The sequence below is a fragment of the Staurois parvus genome, unplaced genomic scaffold, assembly GCF_062004578.1.
Source record: "Staurois parvus isolate SC_StPar_1 unplaced genomic scaffold, SC_StPar_1.0 ptg001134l, whole genome shotgun sequence".
Taxonomy (NCBI): domain Eukaryota; kingdom Metazoa; phylum Chordata; class Amphibia; order Anura; family Ranidae; genus Staurois; species Staurois parvus.
The window spans coordinates 2,223,852-2,251,004 of NW_028318930.1; the positions used below are offsets into that span (position 1 = coordinate 2,223,852).

Here is a 27,153-nt window from a genome sequence, read left to right on the forward strand (position 1 = left end):
CAATTATATCATGTTAGGCATCTGAGAGATATTTGATCCAGGGGTCCCAAATTTTTTCAGATAAATCCAGTTTGTCTTTCTAGATTGCTGAGAGGCACTCATTAACCATGATCCAAGACAACTTGGATTTCAATAGGTGGAAGGGGATCACAAGCGATTTCCAAGATCTAGCAATGGAGATCCTAGCTGTTGCAAATACTAATGTAATGAACCTCCTTGTGTGTTGCAGTACCCCCTCCACTGGGCATCCAAGTAAGGCTTGTAATGGTGATTTAGGAAGATTCACCTGTGTAAGTGTGGAGATAAAGTTGTAGGTGCGAATAAAAAATCTTCTGACTTTGGGACAAGTTCACCAAGTATGGTACATTGTCAAGCCAGATTTTTTAAAAAGAAATCAGTGGGTCGCATTACATCTGACAGTTTGTATAATTCCAATATAAATGTGGTTTGCTAAGTCTAAGCAGTGCACACTCCAACTTCTACATCTCTGCCAGCTAAGTGGTGGCATACCTAGAATCAAATTGGATCAAGTGTGTTCTGATATCCAAAGTGACAGTAAAAAAAACAGCGATAAAGGAGCTATACTGCATGCTTTGTGGGGGGTATCATAGTACCCATGTGCATACATGGTCATTTTGGTCATGGAAGGTTTTTGTACAAATTTTCAAATGCTCCTACCTGGGAATACAGTGATAATAAATACCTGCATTCCCATTGCATTATTTGTACTGACAGCATAATCTATGTTTTTTGGGGGAGCTACAGCTTTGTTTGGCACCTTTTAAACCTTACTAAACAATTTTTTTAGGCAGATTGTTGAAATACACATTGCTTAAAATGATCCTATAAGGGAAAAATAATACAGATTACAGTTCTTGACATACACATTGCTTAAAATGATCCTATAAGGGAAAAATAATACAGATTACAGTTCTTGACATGCACATGGCTGAAAAAAATACAACAAGGAGAAAAATAATCCAAATGACAGATCTTGACAGGTTACTCAGGGACCAGCTGAAATTCACACAGTGTATGGCCACCTTTAGAAAAACACTTTAAATTTGCATAAAACTCTGCCCAGTTGAATAGCCGTGTTTACTTTAAAGCCATATTAAACTTTTAGTTTAAGAGAGCTAAATGCATCCCATTTCCATCAAAACAGAAGTGCAAAGTGTTATAGTTCATTTTCTTTACATAGCAGCCACAGCCCAAATAGAAAAGCCTGTACCCTGCCAGCATTCTGCAATGAAGCAAACAGTGTCTGCTCCATTGAACTTATAGCTTCCCAATCACCAAAGAGGGACCACTGCTTCCATGCAGAGAGCAATGATCTGCCTCTACAGATGGTGGAGAGGGTTTTCAATGCATTTTCTGTTTTGCTGCTCCTGGAATGTATATTAGGTGATTTAAACTGAAAATTCAGTTGAACTTTAAAAAAACTCCAATCTTTTTAACCAATGTTAAAAATTGATGGATATATATAGTATATGTGTATGTCATTCTAAAAGCTAAAACAATAAAAAGGCAACAACAAATTTGTAATTTTCTTTTCAGTAGAACTTCTTTTTCAGTTTTGGAAAGATGTTGAAAGTGTTAGATCATTATCCAGTTTTTATTGTTGTCTGTGTCCTAATTAGGGAGCTTTTTACTTCCCGTTTCGTTGTCGGCAGAACGACAGTTGTATTCAAATAAAAAGTGAAGGGGAAATAAAGGCGGGCTCTTTTTCCTTAATTTAAAGCGATTGTAAACCCTCAGATTGTAGAACAACCTATTCAGTTTAACCGTTTCCCATCCGCCCTATAGTAGAAATACTTCTACAGGGCAGCACGGGTGCGCAAAATTACATACATATACACGTGATTTTGCATTTTCGGGTAGGGGGTGCGTGCAAGCTGTGCGCGAGCCCTACCTGTGCCGCCATTCGTGGCTGTCAAACACCAGGTCCCTCCTCTTCTCCGACGGGGAAGAGAACTGTTTTGTTTACTAACAGTTCTCCTCCCTGTCGGCTCGGGCACACTGCTTTGGATGGCTGTGCCCAGCACAGCCATCCAAAGCAGTGTGCTTACAGTGAAGCACACTGACAAGGCCCCCTATGTAAAACACTCCCAGCACACAGTTAACCCTTTGATCGCCCCTCATGTTAACACCTTCCTGCCCAGTGCCATTAGTATAGTGTCAGTGCTTTGTATTAGTACTGATCACTGTGTCAGTGACAACAAGTCAGTTCCCCCCAATGTTAGAATGCCCGCCGCAGTCCGGCTATAAGTCGCTGATCACCACCATTACTAGTAAAAATTAAAAAAAAAAAAAAAAAAATTCCAGTATTTATAACGCCACTTGTAAATGCTATAACTTTCACTTAAACCATTTAATTTACATGTATTGCGATTTTTTTTTTAGCAAAGACATATCGCAAATTACATTTTGGCCTAAATTTATGACAAAATTAGATTTTTTAATTTTTTACTGGGCATGTTTAATAGCAAAAAGTTAAAAATATTGTTTTTTTCTCAAAATTTACTTTTTTTTTATAACGCAAAAAATTAAAAATGCACTGACAATCAAATACAACCAAAAGAAAGCTCTATTTGTGGGAAAAAAGGATGTAAATTTAATTTGGGTGCAGTGTTGCATGATCGCACAATTGCCAGTTAAAGTAATGCAGTGTCGTAACACAAAGAATGGCCTGGTCATGAAGGGGGGTAAATCCTCAGGAGGGCAAGTGGTTAATATAGAAATGGAAGTTAAAACATTTGTGTATAGATATAAAACATTGTAAACACCCCCCCTTTTTTTTTTATAAGTGATTACATTCCCTCTGTTCTCAGCTTCAGAAGAGCTGGGGGAGGAGAAACAGCAGATACTGATCTTCCTGGTAAAAGGCTGTGCAGGGGAGATAATGTCAGGACAAGTCTGATCATTGGAGGAGTTCCCAGCATAGCTTGAGAACTGACCAAGTTGTGTTCTCCTGCTTAGGCTACTTTCACACTGCTGTGCTGAAAAAAAATGCATGAAAACCACATATGTGTTTTTGCTGTGGTGTGTAGCGTTTTGATGCGTTTTCATTCATTCGACAAACAAGAATGAATTCATTCATTCGAGTTGCATTTTCCCTACTGGAAAAAGCACTTCTCACCGGTGCGTTGCATTTTTAATGCATTTTTGATGTGGTTTTCATTCATTTCAATGGAGATTTTTTTTTTAACTGAACAAACATGCAGCAAGCAGGACTTTTAAGAATGCGACTGAAGTGCAATGGACCAGTGTGAAGAGCTCCATAGGATTAGGAAAGGAATGCATTTTTCTTCCGCTTTTCTTTCGCTTTTTTTAACTGAACAAAAATGGATCAGTGTGAAAGCAGTGTTAATGTAGTCAGTTTATGTTAGGAAAGTAGAGGGACTGGCAGGAACACCAGGAATTACACACAAAGAAAGCAATACAAAGAGAACAGCATACTTTCTCATACAAGTACATGGTACAGCAGGCACATATCAGGAATATGAAATGTTGGGTTTACATATTCTTTAAGGAGGCATTGAGGCTGACTTACTTAGAAGTTGAGAATCTTCCCTGAATATATTGTGTGATTGTTCACTTCATTTGTCCAAAACATTTTGGAACATTTTCCCCAATCACCTGTGTAGTCTAACAGCAGTTGGTGCAGCTGTCTGAATATAAGGTCTTGGCGGGGGGGGGGGGGGGGGGGGATTCCTCCATTCACCTCATTTGTGTTGATGGAGGAATTCCATTGGCTGAATGGAAAAAAATGAACAGTGTTTGGCTAGCTTTGCATTTCCTCACCCTTCCAAAATGCCTTTGTTGTTGTGTTATTTTAGTTTTGCTATTTGAATAATATAATACATGTCATTCTTAAAGGGTAAGCCAAAGCCTCAAGTTACCTGGACTAAAATTGGACAGCCCCTGGACCCCAAACAAGCGAGTGTCAGGAATAGTGAAAGCGATACTATTCTTTTTATTCGTAAGGCTGAACAAAAAGACTCTGGATCATATGAGGTCACAGTAAAAATTGATGACCTGGAAGATAAAGCCAAGATTGAAATACAGATTGCTGGTAAATATTTGGAAAATGTAATATTATGCTGTGGGTGATTGTATGTGCAAGCGAAAATTCAGGTTCCAGTTATTGCTATAACCAAAATATGTGAGCTCTTTTCTCAACCACACTCTAGCTCAATCCTAAACATTACACCTCAAAAATCAATTCTAAATGCATAAATCATAAATTAAAATCCCCAAAATGTCTCTGAAATACCAAAATGTTCAAATAACTTTCTTTTCCACCTCCAGATCACATTGTGTAAAGCTGTGCAAGGTATTCAACGTATGGTATTCCAATGTTGATGAACCTCGAAAAAAATATAAACTAGAAATGGTGCATTACCTTTTACAAATAAACACTTGTGCAAAAATAATGTGTCATGCACACTGCATATCATGTGTCAACAAACGTGAAAAAAAAAAAATTATATATATGTTACACACAATAAGTATGAATAAACTTGTTATCACACGTGAGCAAATGTGAACACTCCAAAAACACAATAACCGTGTTCTTTGCTAGATGTGGTAGTGAACCAGGGGCGGACTGACCATTTAGAAACTCGGGCACTGCCCGAGGTCCCAGGGTCAGTAGGGGGCCCCATGAGATGCCCCTGGTACCTTTATCATAAGCTTTTTTGAGTTTGGGCAAGGACACAGGGGCCCCATGATCCCCTATTGAGGGCCCAGGGTCAGTAGGGGGCTCCATGAGATGCCCCAGGTACCTTTTTCATAAGCTTTTTTGAGTTTGGGCAAGGACACAGGGGCCCCATGATCCCCTATTGAGGGCCCAGGGTCAGGAGGGGGCTCCATGAGATGCCCTGGTACCTTTTTCATAGGCTTTTTTGAGTTTGGGCAAGGACACAGGGGCCCCATGATCCCCTATTGCCCGGGGGCCCCATGAGTTGTCAGTTCGCCCCTGTAGTGAACTCAAACACTGCAAAAATTAAACTACCACAAATAAATACAATAGTGAATATTAAAAATGTGCAACTTAGGTGGAAACACTCCAACTTGGTGCATCAATGAATAATTACCCTAGAGAGGTAATGTCACACTTTTCACATAGTAGATGCTGGCACCTCCAAGCTTCTTAGCACTCCTTTTAGCGTGCTCCCATGTCCCTCATAAGGCAAATCAAATGGTTAGAGGCTTTGAAGTATTCAAATATAACACTTTATTAGTACACTTACATTTAAAACTCCAACAAACAGCTTCCAGCTTCTGAGGTATACAATAGGTCCTATCCTGTTTCTGCCATATTGTAAAAGGTAATGCACCATTTCTAGTTTATATTTTTTTCGAGGTTCATCAACATTAGAATACCATACGTTGAATACCTTGCACAGCTTTACACAATGGGATTTGGAGGTGGAAAAGAAAGTTATTTGAACATTTTGATATTTCAGAGACATTTTTGGGATTTTAATTTATGATTTATGTATTTAGAATTGATTTTTGAGGGGTAATTTTTAGGATTGAGCTAGAGTGCGGTTGAGAAAAGAGCTCACATATTGTATCACTTTCAAGGGTGAACGTTTTTCTTTTCTATTGGGTTAGGTTCTTATATTTAGTTGGGAGTGTTCACAGTCATTGGTATAACCAAAATATGCAGTGGACCAAAACATCAGTGAAACCAAAGCCAAGATATTATGTGGACCTGTAGTAGGGGGTGGTGCGGGGATCATCAATGGAAATTCTATTTTCAGTCCAACTCAAGGAAATGACTACTAAGCACATTACATTAGACTAGGCTAGGCTCAAATCTAACTGCTGTGGTGCAGTGTGTTAAAGCACACATTGTGTTCATCATTTATATGCACTGCCACAGGCAGCCCATTCAAAATGAATGAACTGACATGCACCTTATCAGGCCTGAAATCAGACCTGCACTTTTTTGACAGCACACTACTTTGACAATGCAGGCAAGGTGAGTTGGAGTAACATGCAGAATGAATTGCTGAATACAATGCCCAAGCTCTACTGCTGCTGATGCTATCCACAGCTGAAAACCAGTGCTCATGGCTGGGATATGTAGTCCATCAATACTTTAAGCGTTGATAGGTATAAGCCGGCAAATCGGTTTACTGAAACATTAAAAATCTTTATTGGCTACACAAGTACATTCAGTAAAAAACAATTCTAATGCGATGAGTAAGGCCACAGCGGCTGGATGTTTTACTGGATGTACTTGTGTAGCCAATAAAGATTTTCAAGGTTTGAGTCCACCGAGTTGCCAGCTTATATCTAACAATGTATTCAAAATGAATGGTACCGCATTACACTGTTGCAAGTAGAGTGTGGTGCCTTGCGTCATTGTACATGTGAAAGTGTGAATGGGGCCTATGTCTTGATCAACATTTTTGAAAACAGATTAAACATCATTTCATAAAAATATTTTATGTGTATTGTAAAAAAAACCTAGTCCAACTGTTCAGCAACCTTACAGTTGATATGATTTTAATGGCAATCTTCTTTTTCATTCTTTTTTAACTGAGAATTTTGTAAGCATTGTTGAATGTTACAAACTTGGAAAGACAGTATGATGAATCCTTTAAGAAGGTTTAAACCAGAAATGACCCTAACATAAACCTACTGCCACTGGATAATGTAAACTCTTTGTACATTTTATATTACCATAAACCAGTTCTAAACCTTATTGAGACCATGGCCTAGTAACTTCCAAAACCTTCCCTGCCACAACAGTAAAAAAGGTTTACTCTGCAGCAGACTTTCTGGCCCTAGGGATGAGGTTTGTAGAGGGATCTGCGCACAACTATGAGGGATAAGGTCTCTGAAGGGAGATGGTGGCTTCTGCAGGAGGCTGGCGGTTTTGCAGGGCCAATGTGGGAGACTGGAGGGCACTTTGTAGAGGGATCGGCGAGCAACTATGAGGGATAGGGTCTCTGAAGGGAGATGGTGGCTTCTGCAGGAGGCTGGGGGATTTGCAGGGCCAATGCAAGAGACTGGAAGGCACTTTGGGGCTGGGGGGAACAGTGGGACACTGTTGGGAGTACTATGGAGGAGCTGGAGGCTCTGCATCAAGATAGGGAGCAGTGCATGGGACTGGGGGACACTGTGGGACGTTGGCAGACACTGTGGCTTCTAGGGGGCCTGGGGCCACTGTGAGGGATTGAGGGCCACTGCAAACCTCTATGCTTCCTATGTACCACTATGGGTGGCTTTACGAGTGCCAAAAGGCACTATAGGATTTTAGGCCAAAGTGGAAATAGGCTGTGGCAATGGGCCATGGCCCAGGGGTTGAAAACCACTGCCATAGGGAACACATTTGACAGGATTAAAGCAGCTTTCTAGGAGTCCTTAAAGAAGCTGCGGTCTGTGAGTGTTGCGTGTAGATCTTGAACTTTTGCTTAGAAATGTATTTGACAACAGTCAGCAAAGGCAGAGAGCAATGAAGAATATCAGCTCAACAGATATCTGTCAAGAAAAATCAACATACATTTTTTAAACATATATACAGTGTGTGTGTGTATATATATATATATATATATATATATATAATGCTTGTAACTGTATATTTAAAAGACCAAAAGGGACTAAACAAAATAAGTTCATTAGCACACTTTAAATGTACAGCTTTGTAGATTAGACACTAACTGGAACACTATGGGAACTATTTACAAATGTTTTCATCCAAGATTTATATATACATACACACATACAGTACATGCATATTGTTAGCCTTTTGGCATCATATAAATCAATGTCATATTTTAGATACAAATGCCATGCATTTTCATATAGCTTATGCAGGGTTTATGCCAGGGCTGCTCTTGTCAGCAAATCCCAGCTGTCAAAATGATGCTGCAGCTGCTGTGTGCAACAAAGCTTCTGAATGGTGCTCAGAACACTGTTCAGAAGCTTCATTTACAGATACCCCGTAAAAAAAATGGTTTTGTTGTATTCATACTGTTTCATTCATCTGCAGATCAAAGAGGTGAACGTGATGTCATTTAACCTCTTGCTGCCCATGTAAAGCAAATGTGTAGCAGAAAAGAAGATAGGCTTTAATGAATATATCCCACTCATGTGTCCATGAGCACCAAAGCTTCCTGTGCTGAGAGCATATTGACTGAGCTGTATAATGATCAGGACCTGGCTGGACTGGCTCCTGATCATGTGACCACTATGACAGCCAATCACAGTGGTGGCCTGATTGGCTTGCCCCCCAGTTAAAGGGAGGCCAAGGCTGGACAGAGGGGTTAAAGCAACTTTGCCAGTTGAAAAAAAAATGTTGCTTTTTAAACCCTTTATCAACCTTTAGCTTTACTTAACTACTGTCACCCCTTCTCTCGTTAGGTGTTATTTTTCTGCTGATTTTTTATTTAGTATTTCTTTAGCCATCAATATTCAAACTTTATTTTTCATTTTCATTCAATTAGTTTTTTTTTTGTTTTTTTTGTGAATTGGTGAATGTTGGCCTGATTTTACAAATTAGAAGTACATTATGATAGTTTGCAGCCTAATTAAGATGCAAATCTGTTGCTAAATCAAGAAGTTATGTGGACCTCCCTTTAAATAGGTACAGAGTGGTAGTTACAACTGAGATTAGTCTGGCACACTTTCATGTATTTCAAAAGTGTAGCAAATTTGTCACATTTGTGCTTATTCAGGCAAAACACAGGGCGCAAAGTATTGCAACACCTTTATTACATTGAACGGCAATAATCTGGTAAATCTTCAGTTTTTCAATGTCGGACACACAAAATGTGGGATGTTTGTGGATGTAACAACTGTAACTTTTTTTTATATACAGTGAAGGAAAAAAGTATTTGATCCCCTGCTGATTTTGAATGTTTGCCCACTCACAAAGAAATGATCAGTCTAAAAATCGAATGGTAGGTGTATTGTAACACTGAGAGACAGAATAGCAACAAAATATTCACAAGAAATGCATGTCTAACAAATTATTCACTGATTTGCATGTTCATGAGGGAAATAAGTATTTGATCCCCTTCACAAAACATGACTTAGTACTTGGTGGCAAATCCCTTGTTGGCAATCACAGAGGTCAGACGTTTCCTGTAGTTGGCCACCAGGTTTTCACACATCTCAGGAGGGATTTTGGCCCACTCCTCTTGGCAGATCTTCTCCCAATCATTAAGGTTTGGTGGCTGACGTTTGGCAACTCGAACTTTCAGCTCCCTCCACATATTTTCAATCGGATTAAGGTCTGAATGTACTTCTTCTTGAGCCACTCCTTTGTTGCCTTGGCTGTGTGTTTTGGGTCATTGTCATGCTGGAACACTCATCCATGACCCATTTTCAATGCCAAGGCTGAGGGAAGAAGGTTCTCACCCAAGATTTGATGGTACATTGCCCTGTCCATCGCCCTTTGATGCGGTGAAGTTGTCCTGTCCCCTTAGCAGAAAAATACCCCCAAAGCAAAATGTTTCCACCACCATGTTTGACAGTTGGGATGGTGTTCTTGGGGTCATAGGCAGCATTCCTCCTCCTCCAAACACGGCGAGTTGAGTTGATGCCAAAGATCTCGATTTTGGTCTCATCTGACCACAACACTTTCAACCAGTCCTCCTCTGCATCATCCAGATGTTCAGTGGCAAACTTCAGACGGGCCTGGACATGTGCTTTCTTGAGCAGAGGGACCTTGTGGGCACGGCAGGATTTCAATCCTTGTCTGCGTAGTGTGTTACCAATTGTTTTCTTGGTGACTGTGGTCCCAGCTGCCTGGAGATCATTGACAAAATCCTCACGTGTAGTTCTGGGATGATTCCTCACTGTTCTCATGATCATTGACACTTCACGAGGTGAGATCTTGCATGGTGCACCAGACCTAGGGAGACTGACAGTTGTTTTGTGTTTCTTCCATTTGCAAATGATTGCACCAACTGTTGTCACCTTCTCACCATGCTGCTTGCCGATAGTTTGGTAGCCCAGTCCAGCCTTGTGTCGGTTTACAATCTTGTCACTGACTTCCTTGGACAGCTCTTTGGTTTTTGCCATGGTGGAGAGTTTGGAATCAGATTGTTTGATTGCTCCTGTGGACAGGTGTCTTTTATACAGGAAACAAAATGAGATTAGCAGCACTCCCTTTAAGAGACTGCTTCTAATCTTAGCTTGTTATCTGTATGAAAGACAACTGGTAGCCAGAAATCCTGCTGAATGATAGGGGATCAAATACTTATTTCACCCATGAACATGCAAATCAGTGCATAATTTGTTAGACATGCATTTCTTTTGAATTTTTTTGTTGCTTTTCTGTCAGTGTTACAATACACCTACCGTTTAATTTTTAGACTGAGCATTTCTTTGTGAATGGGCAAACATTCAAAATCAGCAGGGGATCAAGTACTTATTTCCTTCACTGTACTGTATGTCCCCAGTATGTATTAAGATGCAGCCCTCCCCTTGACTTATTTATACAAAATGTGGCCCATTGGCCCTTTTCAGCTGGATGCCACCGGCCTATGCTTATAAGTGTTGATAATTTCACAGCGTACCACAATATTTTTAGGGGGTTGTGGTGGGCTATCTAAAAGGGTACCACATCCTAAATATACAGAACAAATACCAACAGGATTTTTAAGATACTCAAGGACTGCACAAAAATATCAAAAATATACATTTATTGCATTGGCATCACATAAAGTAAAATTTTTGAAATTTGCAATAATTTGATCTCCCCCTTAGTTTGGGGATCCCCATTTACAGTATAATACAACATAAATTCACATCTGTTTGAGACAGCCATAGGGATCTCATTTTCCTCTATGTGTTTCACAGGATGTCCCACTTCTTCGCAGTGTAAAATGTATTTCTTTTATCTTATCTGCTCCTTAGGCTGTCTGAAAGAGAAACTCTGTTTCTGTTTAATACCCCGGTCACATCAAGCCAACTTTGAAATAGTGCGCCTTACAGTGAAGTTGCACGATTTCAAAGTCGGGGGACCTGCCGATTTCAGGTGCGATTTGCAAGACATCTGATACAGATGTCTATGCAAATCGAACCAATAGTAGTGCATGTACTAACCCAAGTCGGAACTGCACCGATATGACCGCTCCAATTGCAGACAATAGGGTGCATCTTGGCATGCGATTTGCAAGTCACAGGGCATGCAAATCGCACGACAAGTCGCACCCGATGTGACCAGGCTGTAAGCGCATGAATCATATGCAACTCATAGGACATTGCTTTGAGAATATCACTGTCATTAGCATTATGAGGCTTATGTTTAAAGAGTGATATTTTACAGTAGCAGTCTGTGACTGTCTCTGCTAATATATGATTTTTCATCAAAGACTGTCTCTAATTTTCTTTGAACAGTGTAGTATGGTTATTTGAGCAACTCTTGTGAAATACAGTGGAAGGAAAAAAATGTTTGCAGCCTCAAACGTGTTGTGTTTGCTTTTTTTTAAGAACGACCTGGTCCACCCAAGGGTATTAAGCTTGCGGATGTATGGGGATTCAACGCAGCTCTTGAATGGACCGCTCCACAGGACAATGGAAATGCAGAAATTACAGGTTATACTGTGCAGAAATCAGATAAGAAAACTGGGGTAAGAATTTTGCTAATTTTTCAGCTATTTTAATCAATTGTAATATGAATATAATTGTTATTATGATATTCCAGTGCACTCTAATCAAATAAAATAGGCCTGAAAATAAAAAGTAACACCTACAAAAACATTTGAGAAGCGGGCCTTTTCAAAAAATTTTATGTATGTTAGAGAATTCATTTTTATTGTTATTATGGGAAGTGTTTCATTAGTTTGTTGCAAATTGAGACACAAAAATAATTGAATGAATTTATCTTCTTACAATGATTTTCTAATGGGAAAATAATATCTTTCAGGAATGGTTTACTGTCCTTGAGAATTATCGCCAAACTAACTGCACTATTTCTGACTTGATCATCGGTAATGCCTACTTCTTCAGGGTATTCTCTGAGAACCTGTGTGGACGTAGTGAGAAAGCTGCCACAACTAAAAATCCCGCTGTAATAAAGAAACCAGGTAAATTAAAGGACATTTGTTGGTGCTGATTGTTTGTGGCTCTGTTCACAAGAATAACTAGCAAATATATGTAACTATTCCCAGATCATTACAGTAGTATTAAACCCTCAGCATTTTTCAGCACATTCAACACAACAAAAATACGCATTTCCAAGTAAACTATTTGTTAAAATTCTTACCTTAGCTTTTGCAGTTTACAGCTTTTAATACTGGCTATCTCCTGCTCCCCCAGTGCTGCTTCCTTGAACTCCTGGTTTTCAGGAACCAGTCTGTTAGTTTGGAGGAGGGAGGAGTACAGGAGTGCCCTGCCATCCTAGGTTATGAGGCTGTGTGTTTCTATTGATGCACACAATGCAGAGAGATATAATTCTAGTCCTTGCATACAAAGGTGACTCCATAGGACACTGCAGGAGAAAGGAGACACCCTAATGCAGGCCATAGACGGGTCGAAAATGGGCCGATTTTTGCACCGTTAGTGGGTTAATTGGTCGGCCGTTTTTCAGGGTTTTGGCACATTTTTATTTATCGGTAAAGTTAGAAAAAAATCGGCCGATCGTTTTACCGATAAAAAATCTACGCATGAGCCGTGACCTGCAAGAAGAAGAAAAAGAAGAAGAAGAATTCCAGTCTGCTATTATATTTTATATGAAAAGTATTGCGGTTGCAACAATGTATCTATTTGTATCTATTTGTCATCAGTATCCGAACTGGATACAAATAGATACATTGTTGCAACCGCAATACTTTTTCATGTCAAATATAACAGCGGAGCTCTTTGCAAGGGGCAGAAATAATTAAATGCCGGCTGTAGACGGGACGAAAATCAGCCGATTTTTTTTTTACCATTGATGGTAATGTCGACCTATTGAACGACCGATTTTTTTTTTTTTTTTTTTTAAACGGACGGTTTTCAACCCGTCTATGGCCTGCATTAATCAGGAAACTTAGTGACCAAGACTCAAAACAAAAATTCAAATACAGTGATACCTCGGTTTACAAATGCCTCGGTTAACGTAATATTGGTTTACGAATGAAAATCCATTGAAAAAATGCCTTGGTTTACAAAATTTTTTTTGCAATACGAAGCAAGTTTCCCCAGGATGCATTGCGCCTAGGAGGTTTATAGCGCCACCCCTGTGCATGCTGGAGTCTGTGGGTAGCATGTGGCGTCGAGTGTGGAGGTTCTTCAATGCACTCCTATGGGAAACCATGTTTCGGTTTATGAATTTTTTGCAATACGAAACGTCCCAAAGAACGCATTAAATTCATAAACCGAGGTACCACTGTATAGGCAGCATACTCTATAAGCAGTTAACAGAGATGTGACGGAAAAATGAGCTTAGTTTTGGATTTGTTCATTAAGTTAAATTTTTTTTTCATCACAGTTACATTTTTTTTTCATCACATTTGTTATGTTAGAGAGGTTCATTTGCAGAATTTGTTTCAAATATTCTGATTCATTCTGATATATAAGTGTTATTATCAAATTGATTCAAAATTCGAATTTAAAAATTCAAATTTCAAAAGTTGGCTATACTTGTTTTATTCTGTTGTATTCTAATCTATTCTATGTTTTCTATTCTAGTCTTTTCTTTTCTATTCTATTCCTCGCTATTCTATTTTGTTTTAATCTAGTCTTTTCTATTCTATTCTATAAAGCAGCCTAAGAAGGAATTATCCTCTTATTTCACTTTTAGACCTTCCTGTATTTCTAACAATATGTTTCCATTTAGCATTCAAATTCATTTTCAAATTCGAATTTGAAATAATTTTGAAATACAATTTTTAAATTTGTTTTCAAATTCGAGCTTGGATAATTAGTTTTGTTACAATTTATTTCGGATTTGTTGTAATTCGTTACTATTGTGATTTGGAAATTTGGATACATCCAAAATCTCGAAACAAAAATGTTGCCAAAATTTCAATTCGTGATGAAACAAATCCACCTGTTTAGTGATTAAATCAGCTTCTTAAAGTGCTTAAAAAAATTGAGAGTTAATATCACTTTAACTTATCTTTACCTCTAACACTTAATGCCAAACTCCAGGCAAGCAGCTGAACACAAAAATGAAATATAATGTATATAAGGGAGCTGTTTTACCTGCCAGAGGATTTGTGTTTCTGCCCATCCAGTCCTAAGATTTATATTTTGATTTTGAAGGTGCATATTTCAGGTTTCTCATCGTCATGGGCTTTGTCCTGATTCAGTGACTCACTACTAATTAGTGAAACTGAATATATTCTAAGATCTGTATGCAGTACCAGCCACCTTCAGCCCAATTGGTAGATAACAGAGACTAATGCATGACCATTAAATGAAATGTCTTTTTTGGCCCTTCTCTCTATCTGTCTCTAATCTGACTGCATTTAAAAGCACAGATGAAAGTCAATCTTCAAACAAAAACGTTCTTTATACTTTCCTATTTTGTTTTTATAGAAAATACATACAAGCCTCCTGAGTATAAGGAGTGTGCTTTGTTAGAAGCACCAAAGTTCACTCAGCCTCCTAGTGACCGAACAACAACACATGGATATACTACTAAACTGGTGTGCAGCGTTCGTGGCAGCCCCAAGGTAAGACATTTAAATAAATAAATATATCAATGAATCAATATGTCAATTAATCTTCTCAACTAGTTGCAGAATTTGGGCTTGGACTTCATCATTTTACACAGGACATATGTAAGCACGTCCAGTCTTTCTGTCCTGCGTTCCGGAACCCCCCCCCTTTCCCCAGTATACAGTAATTGTCAGCTTTGATTAATCAAAGCTGGCATTCCTGTGTACTCAGAGTATAAAAAACAATCCAGACCACAATTATTCAAAAAAAAGTATTGTTTCATTTGTATCATTCTATTCATTCATCTGCAGATCAAAAGGGTGCAGTTAAACCTGCAAATTAAGTCAGTTAAAACAACTTGATAAGTAAAAAAAAAAAATGTTGCTCTGTTATTGATCCTTAGTTTACTCTGATTGTTCCTAATTAGTCTTCTCTCTTCACTTATTATCTTCCTGCTGATTTTTTTGGGGGGTTTCTATATTATTAACAAGTACAACTAACATTTAAATGTTTTTGTTTTGTTTGTTAAAACATTTACAAACTTAACATATATTTATACATTTCCCATTTAAAAAAGCACAAATTTGGAAAAAAAACCCCACTTTATTACTTTATTAAAACACTTTGTACCAGAATCATATTTTTAATGTCATTTTAAACAGGACAAATTTCAGTATAAAATGTGCACATTTTATGTGCAATAACACATTTATTTTTAAACTAGCATTGCTCAAAAAAAAGAGTCTGTGGTTGTTTCGTTTTATTGCATTTTATTTTCTAAGGATTGCAGAAAACAAATTGTTATTGCAAGAAAATATAATGAAAAGAAAGTCTTGTTGGTCCTTAAAAAGGCAATATATGTATTACCTTGCTATCTTAAGTAATGACAAAGTTATTGCCAAATAAACTGGCCCATAGCAGAAATATAAAAATTGCTTTGGTCCAGGGGTGAACAGATGTGAGAGGCAAAGTGGTTAATGGAGCACTTCTTAGGTCAAAGTTTCAGTGCACTTTACAGTATGCATTCAAAAATATTAGCTTGAATCTTTGGATATGCTTTCCAACCAAAGCTACAGAGTCAGTTTTGCATGGTAGTGTGATGATCGCGGCGTCAGACCCCACCCCTTCTCACCAAACTCGTGACCGAAGGACTAGTCAATCTAAAACCGTGCTGTCACGTGCGTAACAATGCCACGCTCAGCTGCACCCGGCACAAAGATTTTCCAGCTTACTGGACCACAATAAATGTACCGGCAGCCTGAGAGCGATTGTTACTGGGTCAGGTTAATTACGCAATTAACCCTTCACACTGCCACCACCTCCTTTTTGTACAGAGAAAGATGAAACTCAGCAATATTAGCAATACACTATGATGTATGAATAATCATTTGCACACACAATGTCACCGCAGACAGATGTATGCAGACGTTTAAAACACACAGTAGCGTTCTTCAGAGGCAGGAATTCGTAATTTACATTAAAGAGCTGTAGAAACAGTTCAACACTATCAGAAAGCAAGATTTATTACTAAAAGGCCAAAAGGGTGCAATAAAAACATTTACAGAAAAAGATGTAGCCAATATATATATAAAAATATACAGAGAACAATAGCACAGCAAAGAGATAACAGAAAGGAATTTAGATAAAGTACTTGCCAGTCAGCCTTGGTTTAAGCAGCTTCCAAGTTTCAGAGCCAAAAGGATGCTTTGATCTCCCACTGTTAGTTTCGATGTTAAAGCAGGGAGATTCTTCAACTCTCACACACAGCTCAACTTAGCCTAGCTTTTCTAGTAACTCCACAGGGTGTCTCTCTGGAGCACTAAACCAATCGCCTCATTTGGGGAGGGAGGTGTAGGTGGAGATCAAAGTTATGACCAAAAACTCTCTTAGCTTCTTTTATGATTCATAACTTATTCTTGGGGCATTTAGCAGCCTTGCCACTAGTAGATTAATACGCAGCCGCATCAGCAAAATGGTTAGATATGAAATATGACATATTTACTTGAATATTCAGGAGATACAATTTTCTGCTCTCCTATATATGTCAGATAAGTGGTGTAATATATCAGGAAACTGGTCTTGACGTAAGCCATTCGACTATGGGCTCCATGTTTATGTAAGTCTTTCATAATCCAAGATATGTAATCATAAGAGAAAATGGATGTTGAATGTGGTGTCCAGTTTATAACTTATCCGGAATGTCTTTGAACTCAGTGGAGGGCTTGGTTTATGGTCTTACAATATCCCAGCTAATAGACAGCTAGGCACCAGCTAGGCTGGGGGTTTTATAGCTCTGTAGCTTTCCTGCTGTGCCTTAATTGCCTGTGACCTCTGTCATCACCCAAACCACATGTCACTCAACAGAGAGGGAGGGGGGATGATTGGAGGAGGAATCCTGCTTTGGGAGTGAGAGATGGTACAAAATGTAAGATTCTTAACAAAATGGAGGACCGCGTCCATCTCTGCGTGCACGATTGCTACAGGTAGTACATCCAAAGAGCAACTGTATATCTGTTTTCCAAGGTGTGCCATAACTGCGAGCTCTGGAAACGTAACCTCAAAACTGTTGCAGAACTTAAAAGTGCTAAGGAGTATGTTTTAAACATGAGTAAATATCTTTTCAACCATGTCAATTTATTACACAAATTGTGTACAGAAAAGACATTTGTCCCTTATCTGTGTAAATAAAAATAAAAGTGAGAAATTAGTAAAAAAAAAAGACAGTTTTAAAATATGTCCTTCTGTGTTTTTAGCCTTTTTTAGTTCCAGAAAAAAAGTTTTTTTTTCTGCTGTAGGCAACAAAGGCAAGTCATTACCATCACCAACCATTATATCAATACCTTTAAAGCAACCAAGTAGACTGGCATTAGAGGGACTGATACTTCTAGCAATAACATATATAATGTTTTATACTTTTACTCTGAATTAAAGTGGTTGCAAATGCTCAAAGTTTTTACCATCATCATACATTCTATGCATGAAGGTAAAAAGACCTTCTATGTGCAGCAGTGCCCTCAGCTCCCCTCCAATACTTACTTAGCCCGAGCCCAAGCCAGTGATGTGCACAAGAGCCTCAGCTTTCCCGGGTCTCTCCCTCCTCATTGGCTGAGACAGTAGTGGTAGACATTGGCTCCTGCTACTGTCAATCACAGTTAGTGAGACAATGAGGAGAGAACAAGGGTAGGGCCGATTCATGCTCCATGTGTGAATGGACACTCAGAACAGTGGCTTGGGACTGAGCATGCTCGGCTGCCCCCATAGCAAGCTGCTTGCTATTGGGGCACTAGGCAGGAGGGTGGGGCCTGGAGTGTCAGCAGGGGACCCAAGAAGAGGAGGATCTGTGCAAAACCATTGCACAGAACAGGTAAGTATAACTTTATAAAGAGAGAGAGAGAGAGAGAGAGAGATATTATATATATATTTATATATTACATATATATATATATACACACATATATATGTATATATATTTATATGTAAAGTGCTGCACAAATTGACAGCGCTATAGAAGTACCTGTAATAAATAAATAAGTAAAATATTGTTTGTTATTTAAAAAAAAAATAAACCTTTAATGTCAATTTAAATATCATGTTATTGAAATATAAAATATTTACTTTTCAGCCTAAAGTTGTCTGGATGAAAAATCAAATGGAAATTCGTGAAGATCCCAAATATCGGTCACTTGTCAACCAAGGTGTTTGCTCCCTTGAAATCCGCAAACCCAGCCCATTTGATGGCGGTGTGTATACTTGCAAAGCCATTAACTCTCAGGGAGAAGCAACTGTAGACTGCAGACTTAATGTTAAAGGTAAGCAGCTGTATACTTTGAAGTTTTGTCTAAGGTGTTGATGCTAGTGGTAGACAAATGGCTGAGACCTAGGTCAACCATGATAAAAACTAATATGAATTATTTCTTTAGTTATCAGTTATTTCTTTAGTATCACTGTCAGTTTTCCGCGTACTAAATTAACAGTACAACTTTTACTAGTTACAGTAATATATTTCTAGTCTATTTGCAAATGAATGACATTTCTTGTGTGTATTCCTATTATTTTCTCTGCTGCTGACTCAGCATTGTGATTAGATTGGAAAATTCTGAATTGACTTCTTATGGAATTAAATCCTGGTACACGCTACTAGTTTATTTTTCGTAAAACCCAGCGTCCTGCCTGACAGCTCAGGAGGAGCCGCTGTACTATCTGATGTTAGTATAGTGATCTCTCTCTTGCTGTGCTTTTGTGTTCTGACAAGGGGGAGGCCTCCCCGCCCGCCAAAACACCTCGGTCAGCACTCTCAGCCATCGTGAGCCGATCAACTTTTTCAATCATGCCCCTTAGGCAGAAGCCAGCCGAACGTCCGGCTGCTGCCATACACTCAGGCCAAATGGCGGGCACTTTCTATTGAATGGGGTGCCAGCAGGAGCAAACTGACAACTCATGGGGCCCCCGGGCAATAGGGGATCATGGGGTCCCTTGCCCACACTCAAAAAAGCTTATAAAAAATGTACCATGGGCATTTCATGGGGCCCCCTACTGACCCAGGACCCTCGGGCAGTGCCCGAATGCTCAAATGGTCAGTCTGCCCCTGGGTGCCAGGACCAGTTTAACCCTGATTTACAGATGCCCATTTGTTGTATTGTGAAGAGCTATGCATACTGGGTACATTATGATCTAACATATGTCTCCCATTTTTTTTTTCAGTTCCACAATAAAATATGACATCTGAGGATAATGTAAGTATTTAAATATGCACATTTATAACAGTACATTTTTAGGTGTGGTAGCAATTACAGCAGTACAGATGATTTTTAGATTTATTTATTTAATTTATTCAAATAAATATATGTTCACAGGCATGACTGTATACATTGTAGTTAGGAACATATACTCATTCCTTTTAAGGATTATTGGCCACCTATCAGAATTCTCTGTTGAGATTTTAACAGTGAATAGTTCTCAGTGTTAATGTTTAAAAAAAAACCCCACAAAGCCTCTATAGGACCATTACAGCCCTATATGATGTTAGATGATGTTCTTTTCCAGAGCATGCTGCTGTTCTTTGTCATTTCATACCCACGGGACAATTTTTAGCAGGGTCAGAGACCTGGAATTATCATCAACATTCTTAGTGGTGTGCACTTATTGTGGAGCACAAACCATTACGCCAACATAGTTCAAATACTGATTAGGCCACTTGTAGCCCTGTGAAGACATTTAAAAAATGCACTGCTAGGGCGGAGGACCCAATTCAATCCTTTGTTTAAATCAGCAATTTAATTCATTCAAGGTGCAACAAAAGAAAAGCCGTTTAATTCTTTAGGCCTCATGCATTATGTTTTATATGCTGCTTTTAAAGGTGTATTTATTTTTCTGCCTCTAAACACCCCTCGGTATTTGTCCACGTGTCCATACACACATAGGCATTTACAGGCAAGGGCATTTAGAGGCAAAAAAAAAAACAGTCAGCATGTTCTGGAAGTAGAAAAAATGCATCTAAACGTGTCTAAATGCACTTAAGCACTAGGCACATCGAGTGCTTGGGCGTTCATTCATTACATTGGCCTGAAAAAATTAGTAAAATAATAAAAGCAAGGAGAAAGGTATTTAGAAGACTGGGCAAATTGTACTTGAGGCCTTAAAGTTCATGTTCTTTCTAAGGCCCCTTTCACAGGAGTGAACCGATGGGGTCCACATGTCCATTTTTCAGGCGGACCGAAACAGTCCATCCATAGACTTCTATGGAACAGCAGGAACCCGTCGGCATCTGATCTGATCCTGTACACCAAAAACAGATGGATGGGGATCCGTTCCACATCCATCTAGCAGATCGAATGACAATCAGGGGAAACGGAGAGGTGGTCTGTTTCCATCTGACCATCCCATTGAAATCAGCGGGCAGTGTCTGTGTCTGCTCTGCAGCAGCAGAGAGGACAGGTCATCTGCCTGCTTAGCAGGGATCAGTGGAGAGATCAAACACTGAGCAGGCAGATCACGTTAATGGATCTGCCCCATCTGAAAGGGCCCTAAATCAGCCACAGCTTGAGTAGAAAAGTCAGACCCCTGCCAGCCACTGCATAGTGGGACTTTTGCTTGCTGTGTGGGAAAATTGATTCAACTGAAAATCGATTGTGGGAAAATTGGGAGGTTCAACACCCCCCTACTGAGTCAGACCTAAAGCACTCCCTCTTTTTCCGATATTGAGACCATTCTGTCTTGACAGAGATGTTTGATGGCTTTTCCTGAAAAATCATCTTGTAACCATTTTGGGCTTTTTTCTGGACCCATTGGTCTACAATATTCCTCGTCCACCCCCCCCCCCCCCCCCCCGGGCCGGTCTATATGATCTGATTTCTCTTGTTCTTCTGAAGTTGGCCCGTCCCAGATGAAAGGTCTGCTGTCTCTTTTTATTCCTTTGTGGTAGAAGACCTGGTCTTCCTCCCCTAATTTAATGGCCTCCTCTAGAGTCTTGGGGGGGGGGGGGTGAAGTTCTTAATTTCTGCTTCATTGATGGTAGCCTGGACTCAACACAAATAGAGAACAGGTGAAGAGGGGATCAATCTTCCAAAGGAGGCAACAACCTACTTGGTTGTCATTTGTAGGCAGTTACCCTTGTAATAAGAAGACCTGTAAAAACTGCCATGTAGGTGTGACAGGCAATATATTAATTATGGCACAAATTTTGTGGTTTACTTAATTACTTGTTTATCTTATAAACTACAATATGTAGGATGTACTACTAATGCTAAGGACAGGGATTGGGGAACACTTCTGTGACACCAATAATGCTAATGCTAATTGTCACGGTGGTGATCTCAGGTTTCAGGTTCAATGGCATGGAAAGGCTGTCTCAGAGGAGGTGATAGAGAGAGGAGACTTTATAGTAGGGAGGCATGCTGGATTTTTAAGTTACAGACCAGATCTCCCCAAGTGTTAAATGTCAGATGGGACTTGGCTTTACATTTACAATAATGTCTCTCCCTGCTTTTCTTCAGTTGTTCTCTCTCCTCCATCCTCTTCAGCATATGTACGTGTGTATGTATATTCTTTTATATTTCTTTCTTGTCTTATTTTTTAGGTTAATGTTTTTCAATATATTGGTTGCTGGCTGTGTCTGTCAGCTATTGAATATTCTGCCATTAGGCTAACTGGTTAATCAATGGGCTGGACCAGTGCCTTTGCCACCTTATATATGTACTTTGCATGTTTCATGTTCCACTAAGGATTATGATTATGCACAGTGGCGGTAGTGCGGATCAACCTTTTCTTCAGGGAGGGGAGGGTCTCTCTTTCATTTCTGCTAGGAAAGGTGGTCCTGAGTGTTCGGAGGAGTAAACCCAGGTGTGCTGACATGAGGACCAGCCAGGAAATAACCCATGAGTTTCAACATGTTTTTTCTTCAGCATTGGAGTCTTGCTTGTTGAGTGTGTGTACAGGCCATGGCGGTTGAGTGCATTACTTATTGTTTTCTTTGAAACAAATGTACCTGCTAAGCCCAGGTCTTTCTGAAGCTCTCCACAAGTGGTCCTTGGCTCTTGGACAACTCTTCTTCTGATAATTCTTTTCACTCCTCTTGCGAAATCTTGCAAGGAGCATCTGGTTGGGGCCGGTTTATGGTAAAATTATGTTCTTTCTACTTCTGGATTATGGCCCCAACAGTGCTCACTGGACCATTCAGAAGTTTAGAAATCCTTCTGTAACCAATGCCATCAGTATGTTTTGCAACAGTAAGGTTGCAAAGGTCTTGAGAGAACTCTTTGCTATTACCCATCATGATGTTTCTTGTGTGACACCTTGATAATGAGACACCGTTTTACAGGCCATCAGTTGAGACTGAACCAGCTAATATTAATTTGACTGACAAGGGACAGGATTGCTTTCTAATTACTGATAGATTTCAGCTGGTGTCTTGGCTTTCCATGCCTTTTTCCATCTCTCTTTCTTCATGTGTTCAATAGGTTTTCCCTCTGCCATTCCATTTTATTACACACAACTTAATTTCTGAAGTGCCGCAATGGCGTCTGATACCAGTCTCCATCTACACTCAGGGCTGGAACTGATGCCAGAAGAGGAAGTGGGCAGGCATACTTGTTTCGGGGTCCACCCATTTTTGAAACCCATCTAAAAAGGGGTGGAGCCCTGAAACGTGTATGCCGACCCACTTTCTCTCCTGACATTGGTTTCAGCCCTGAGTGTAAGGAGGCTGGTATCAGATGGCTTTGTGGCATGTTTCCTGGTGGGTATGGTTCTCCATCACCCAGCTCATCGATCCTTGCAGGTCCTTGTTGCTGTGCTGTGGATTTTTACCCTCCACCTCAATGCTGCTCTTCCAAGTGTAAGTTCGGATAATTTTGTTTGAATAAATGTTGGCATTTTTACTGATTCGTCACTTTGGTACCTCTGTTTCCTTATATATCTTTTGGTGCAGTGGGGGTTAGTAGAATTGAGAGAGCTATCATTTGTACTCATTAAGAGTGCTCAACTATGCCCTCCTTTCTGCCCATCTCCTCCATTCATAGAATCTATACTACAGTTTATATGAATGAAAAACAATCACTGAACGGAGGGGGTGGACCTTTCAGTCATCCAACCCTTTTCTATTCATAAATTGTATTTAATTCATAGAAGCTGTAGTACAGCTTCTATGAACGGAGGAGCTGGACAGAAGGGACAGGCATAGTCGGGCACTCCTGAGAGGTGCCTGTGACAGGTTCTATTAACTCCCGCCACACTGGAAGGTTACACAGTTACAAAGTTGGTTAGATTGAATAAAGACATCAGTCCATCCAGTTCAAAGTGTGTATGTGTGTGTGTTTATCTCACATTACAACAGGGTTGGGGGGATATAGATGGAGGAGAATATAGGGATACAGTAGCATAGGGGACATAGCACATGAATTCTAAGTAATATCCCTTGTGCTGATTTTTGTGTTCTTTAGTTTGACTACACTTGGGCTTTAAACAAGTGTTCGGGATCTCCGCAGCAATTCTGTTTAATGGGTCTGTCATCAGCTAGAGTTTTTTTTTTTCACTGGTACAACACAGACCTCTGAACATTCTATATAGATTAAATTTACATACTCAAAACCCTATCAAACCCAATTAGTGAATACAGAAAAGTGCAACTAATGCAAATCAAAGTCATTCCGGTGCCCCCCCCCCCCCACAAAAAAAAGAAACGAATAATTTTGATCAACTTTTATTTTTCTTTTACTAAATAGTCAAACAAGCATTTATGTACATACCAAAAAATCAACGTATAGATCGCACGTGGCTGGAAAATATTTTCTGACTTTTTCTTTTCTTTTTGTTTATTTCAGGTTGGATATTGAGGCAAGAAGGTCGTCATGTTTTAAATATATTTTGTTAGCCTTTCATTTACAACATATGTGCTTTGTCATCCTGTGTAGCATATAAATGTGTTCATAACCACGTAGATATTTAGGCTGGCTAATAAAATGTATTTGGCAAAATGATTGTATAATTTGTTTTTAACTAAATATATAAAATAGTTTGTGTTTGACTTCATAGCATTGTTGTTTCTACTTCAACTGAATGCTCAATGGCATTAACAAAAACTATGATGTGTGAGACCTTAAAGTAATTGAATTAAAATGTAATCTTTTCCAGGAAAAAAACATGATTTGATAACCTGATGTACCTGCTGAAGATTTGTTATGTACAGTTGCAAGAAAAAGTATGTGAACCCCTTGGGATTACGTGGAGTTTTGCATGAATTGGGCATAAAATGTGCTCTGAACGTCATCTAAGTCACAACAATAGAAGAACACAGTCTGCTGAACATAATACTACACAAACATTAGACGTTGCCATGGTTTAATTGCACATAACATGTAAACATTCACAGTGCAGGGAGGAAAAAGTATGTGAGGCCCTAGCTTAATGACTTCTCCCAGAGCTAATTGGAGCCAGGAGTGAGCCAAACTTGACTCCAATCAGTGTGATGATATTGGATGTGTTGCTGACAGCTGTCCTGCCCTTAAAAAACACACACCTGTTTTGGGTTTACTGGTTTCAAGAAGCACTGTCTGATGTGAACCATGCCTCGCAGAAAAGAGCTCTCAGAAGACCTACAATCAAGAATTGTTGACTTGCATGAAGCTGGAAAGGGTTACAAAAGTATCTCCAAAAGCCTTGATGTTCATGTGTCCACGGTAAGACAGACTGTCTACAAATGGAGAAAGTTTAGCACTGTTGCTACTCTTCCTAGGCGTGGTCGTCCTGTAAAAATGACTGCAAGAGCACAGCGCAGAATGCTGCATGAGGTAAAGAAGAATCCCAGAGTGTCAGCTAAAGACCTACAGAAATCTCTGGCACATGCTAACATTTTTGTTGACACATCTACAATAAGGAAAACATTAAACAAGAATGGAGTACATGGGAGGACACCACGGAGGAAGCCATTGCTGTCCAAAAAGAATATTGCAGCACGTTTGAAGTTTGCAAAAGAGCACCTGGATGTTCCACAGCACTACTGGCAAAATATACTGTGGACAGATGAAACCAAGATTGAGTTGTTTGGGAAGAACACACAACACTATGTGTGGAGAAAAAAAGGCACAGCACACCAACATCAAAACCTCATCCCCACTGTAAAACATGGCGGAGGGAGCATCATGGTTTGGGGCTGCTTTGCTGCCTCAGGGCCTGGCCGGATTGTTGTCATTGATGGGAAAATGAATTCCAGAGTTTATTAAGACATTTTGCAGGAAAACGTACGACCATCTGTCTGCCAACTGAAGCTCCGCAGAGGATGGGTGATGCAACAGGACAATGACCCAAAGCATACAAGTAATTCAACAAAACAATGGCTGCAACAGCACAGAATACGCCTTCTGGAGTGGCCCAGTCCTGACGTCAACCCAATTGAAATGTTGTGGCATGACCTTAAGAGAGCGATTCACACCAGACATCCCAAGAATATTGCTACACTGAAACAGTTTTGTGAAGAGGAGAGGTCCAAAATTACTCCAGATCGTTGTGCAGGTCTGATCTGCAACTACAGGAAACATTTGGTTGAGGTTATTGCTGCCAAAGGAGGATCAACCAGTTATTAAGTCCAAAGGTTCACATACTTTTTCCTCCCTGCACTGTGAATGTTTAAATGTTATGTGCAATTAAACCATGGCAACATCTAATGTTTGTGTAGTATTATGTTTAGCTGACTGTGTTCTTCTATTGTTGTGACTTAGATGACGTTCAGAGCACATTTTATGCCCAATTCATGCAAAACTCCACGTAATCCCAAGGGGTTCACATACTTTTTCTTGCAACTGTATAAACATATTTACACATATACATTCTTTATTCTCAGTTTGTAGAATGCAGACCTAAAGCAAAACTCTCCAGCCGAGAGTTAGAAAAAAATGGATGGCATATTAAAAGATAAAATAAAAAGGGAGCTTTTGCTGTAACACCCACCTTTAATCTGAAGCCGTCCCAGCAGTACTTCCTTTTGGCCACTAGATGTCCTCAGTCTTTCAGGTAGAATGACCACCAGCTTCATTCAACTCACTTCTTCAAAACCCAGGCTGTCATAGACCTTCCCCTGAGGATGTATCTTATCACAGAGCCCAGGCTCAGATTACTGCTGCACTGAATAGTGCTCACGTGTAATTATGTAAGCACCATTCAACTCAGCAGTACAGTCCGCTGGCACTAGAGGACATGAGAAAAAATGCATGACGCGTATTGCCTAAAAGACTTGTAATGGTAAGAAATATATTAATGGTCAGCCTGTATTATGTTTATAGAAAGAGTTTAAGACTTAGGAATTGATTACCTTATACCACTTACAGTGTTGTGAAAATATATTTTGCCCCCTTCCTGATTTTTTTTTTTTTTGCGTATTTGTCACACAACAAATTTTAATATTACAAAAAGATAACCCAAGTAAATACAAAATGCAGTTTTAAAATTATAATTTCATTTATTAAGGGAAAAAAGCTGTGCAAACCTGCCTGGATCTATGTAAACAAATAATCACCCTCCCACCTTGCTACATCAGGAACTGTGATTAACCACATATTTGGAAAGCTGAGTTAAATTTCATGTGCCACAATCAGGCCTGATTACGGCATACCTGTTGAATCAAGAAATCATTTAAACAGAAGCTGTCTGACAAAGTGAAGCATGCTAAAAGATCTCAAAAAGCAACACATCATGCTGCAATCAACATTTCAATTGGATTTAAGTCCAGACTTTGACTAGGCCACTCCAAAGCCTAATTTGTTTTTTTTTAGCCATTCAGAGGTGGAGTATTTCGGATCATTGTTCTGCTGCATAACCCAAGTGCACTTGAGCTTGAGGTCATGAACTGATGGCCAGGCATTCTCCAGGATTTTCTGGTAGAGTGCAGAATAGGCCTGATTACTGCCAGACCTGTTGAATCAAGAAATAATTAAAACAGAAGCTGTCTGACAAAGTGAAGCACGCTAAAAGATCTAAAAAAGCAACACATCATGCCGTGACCACATTTTTTGGAAAGCTGAGTTTAATTCCATGTGCTACACCCAGGCC

General features: G+C 39.5%; 1 protein-coding gene across 1 annotated transcript in view; it reads left to right on the forward strand.

The window, feature by feature from the left end:
• Positions 1–24,141, forward strand: part of MYBPH (myosin binding protein H) — a 128,223-nt gene extending 104,082 nt beyond the window's left edge. Inside the window, exons 5-11 of the mRNA XM_089659182.1 lie at positions 3,880–4,075; positions 11,461–11,600; positions 11,897–12,056; positions 14,494–14,630; positions 18,239–18,425; positions 19,318–19,349; positions 23,934–24,141. Coding sequence (XP_089515308.1) covers positions 3,880–4,075; positions 11,461–11,600; positions 11,897–12,056; positions 14,494–14,630; positions 18,239–18,425; positions 19,318–19,328 — 831 coding nt within the window. The 3' untranslated portion in view covers positions 19,329–19,349; positions 23,934–24,141. The remainder of the gene's footprint in view (positions 1–3,879; positions 4,076–11,460; positions 11,601–11,896; positions 12,057–14,493; positions 14,631–18,238; positions 18,426–19,317; positions 19,350–23,933) is intronic.
• Positions 24,142–27,153: the final 3,012 nt, after the last annotated feature.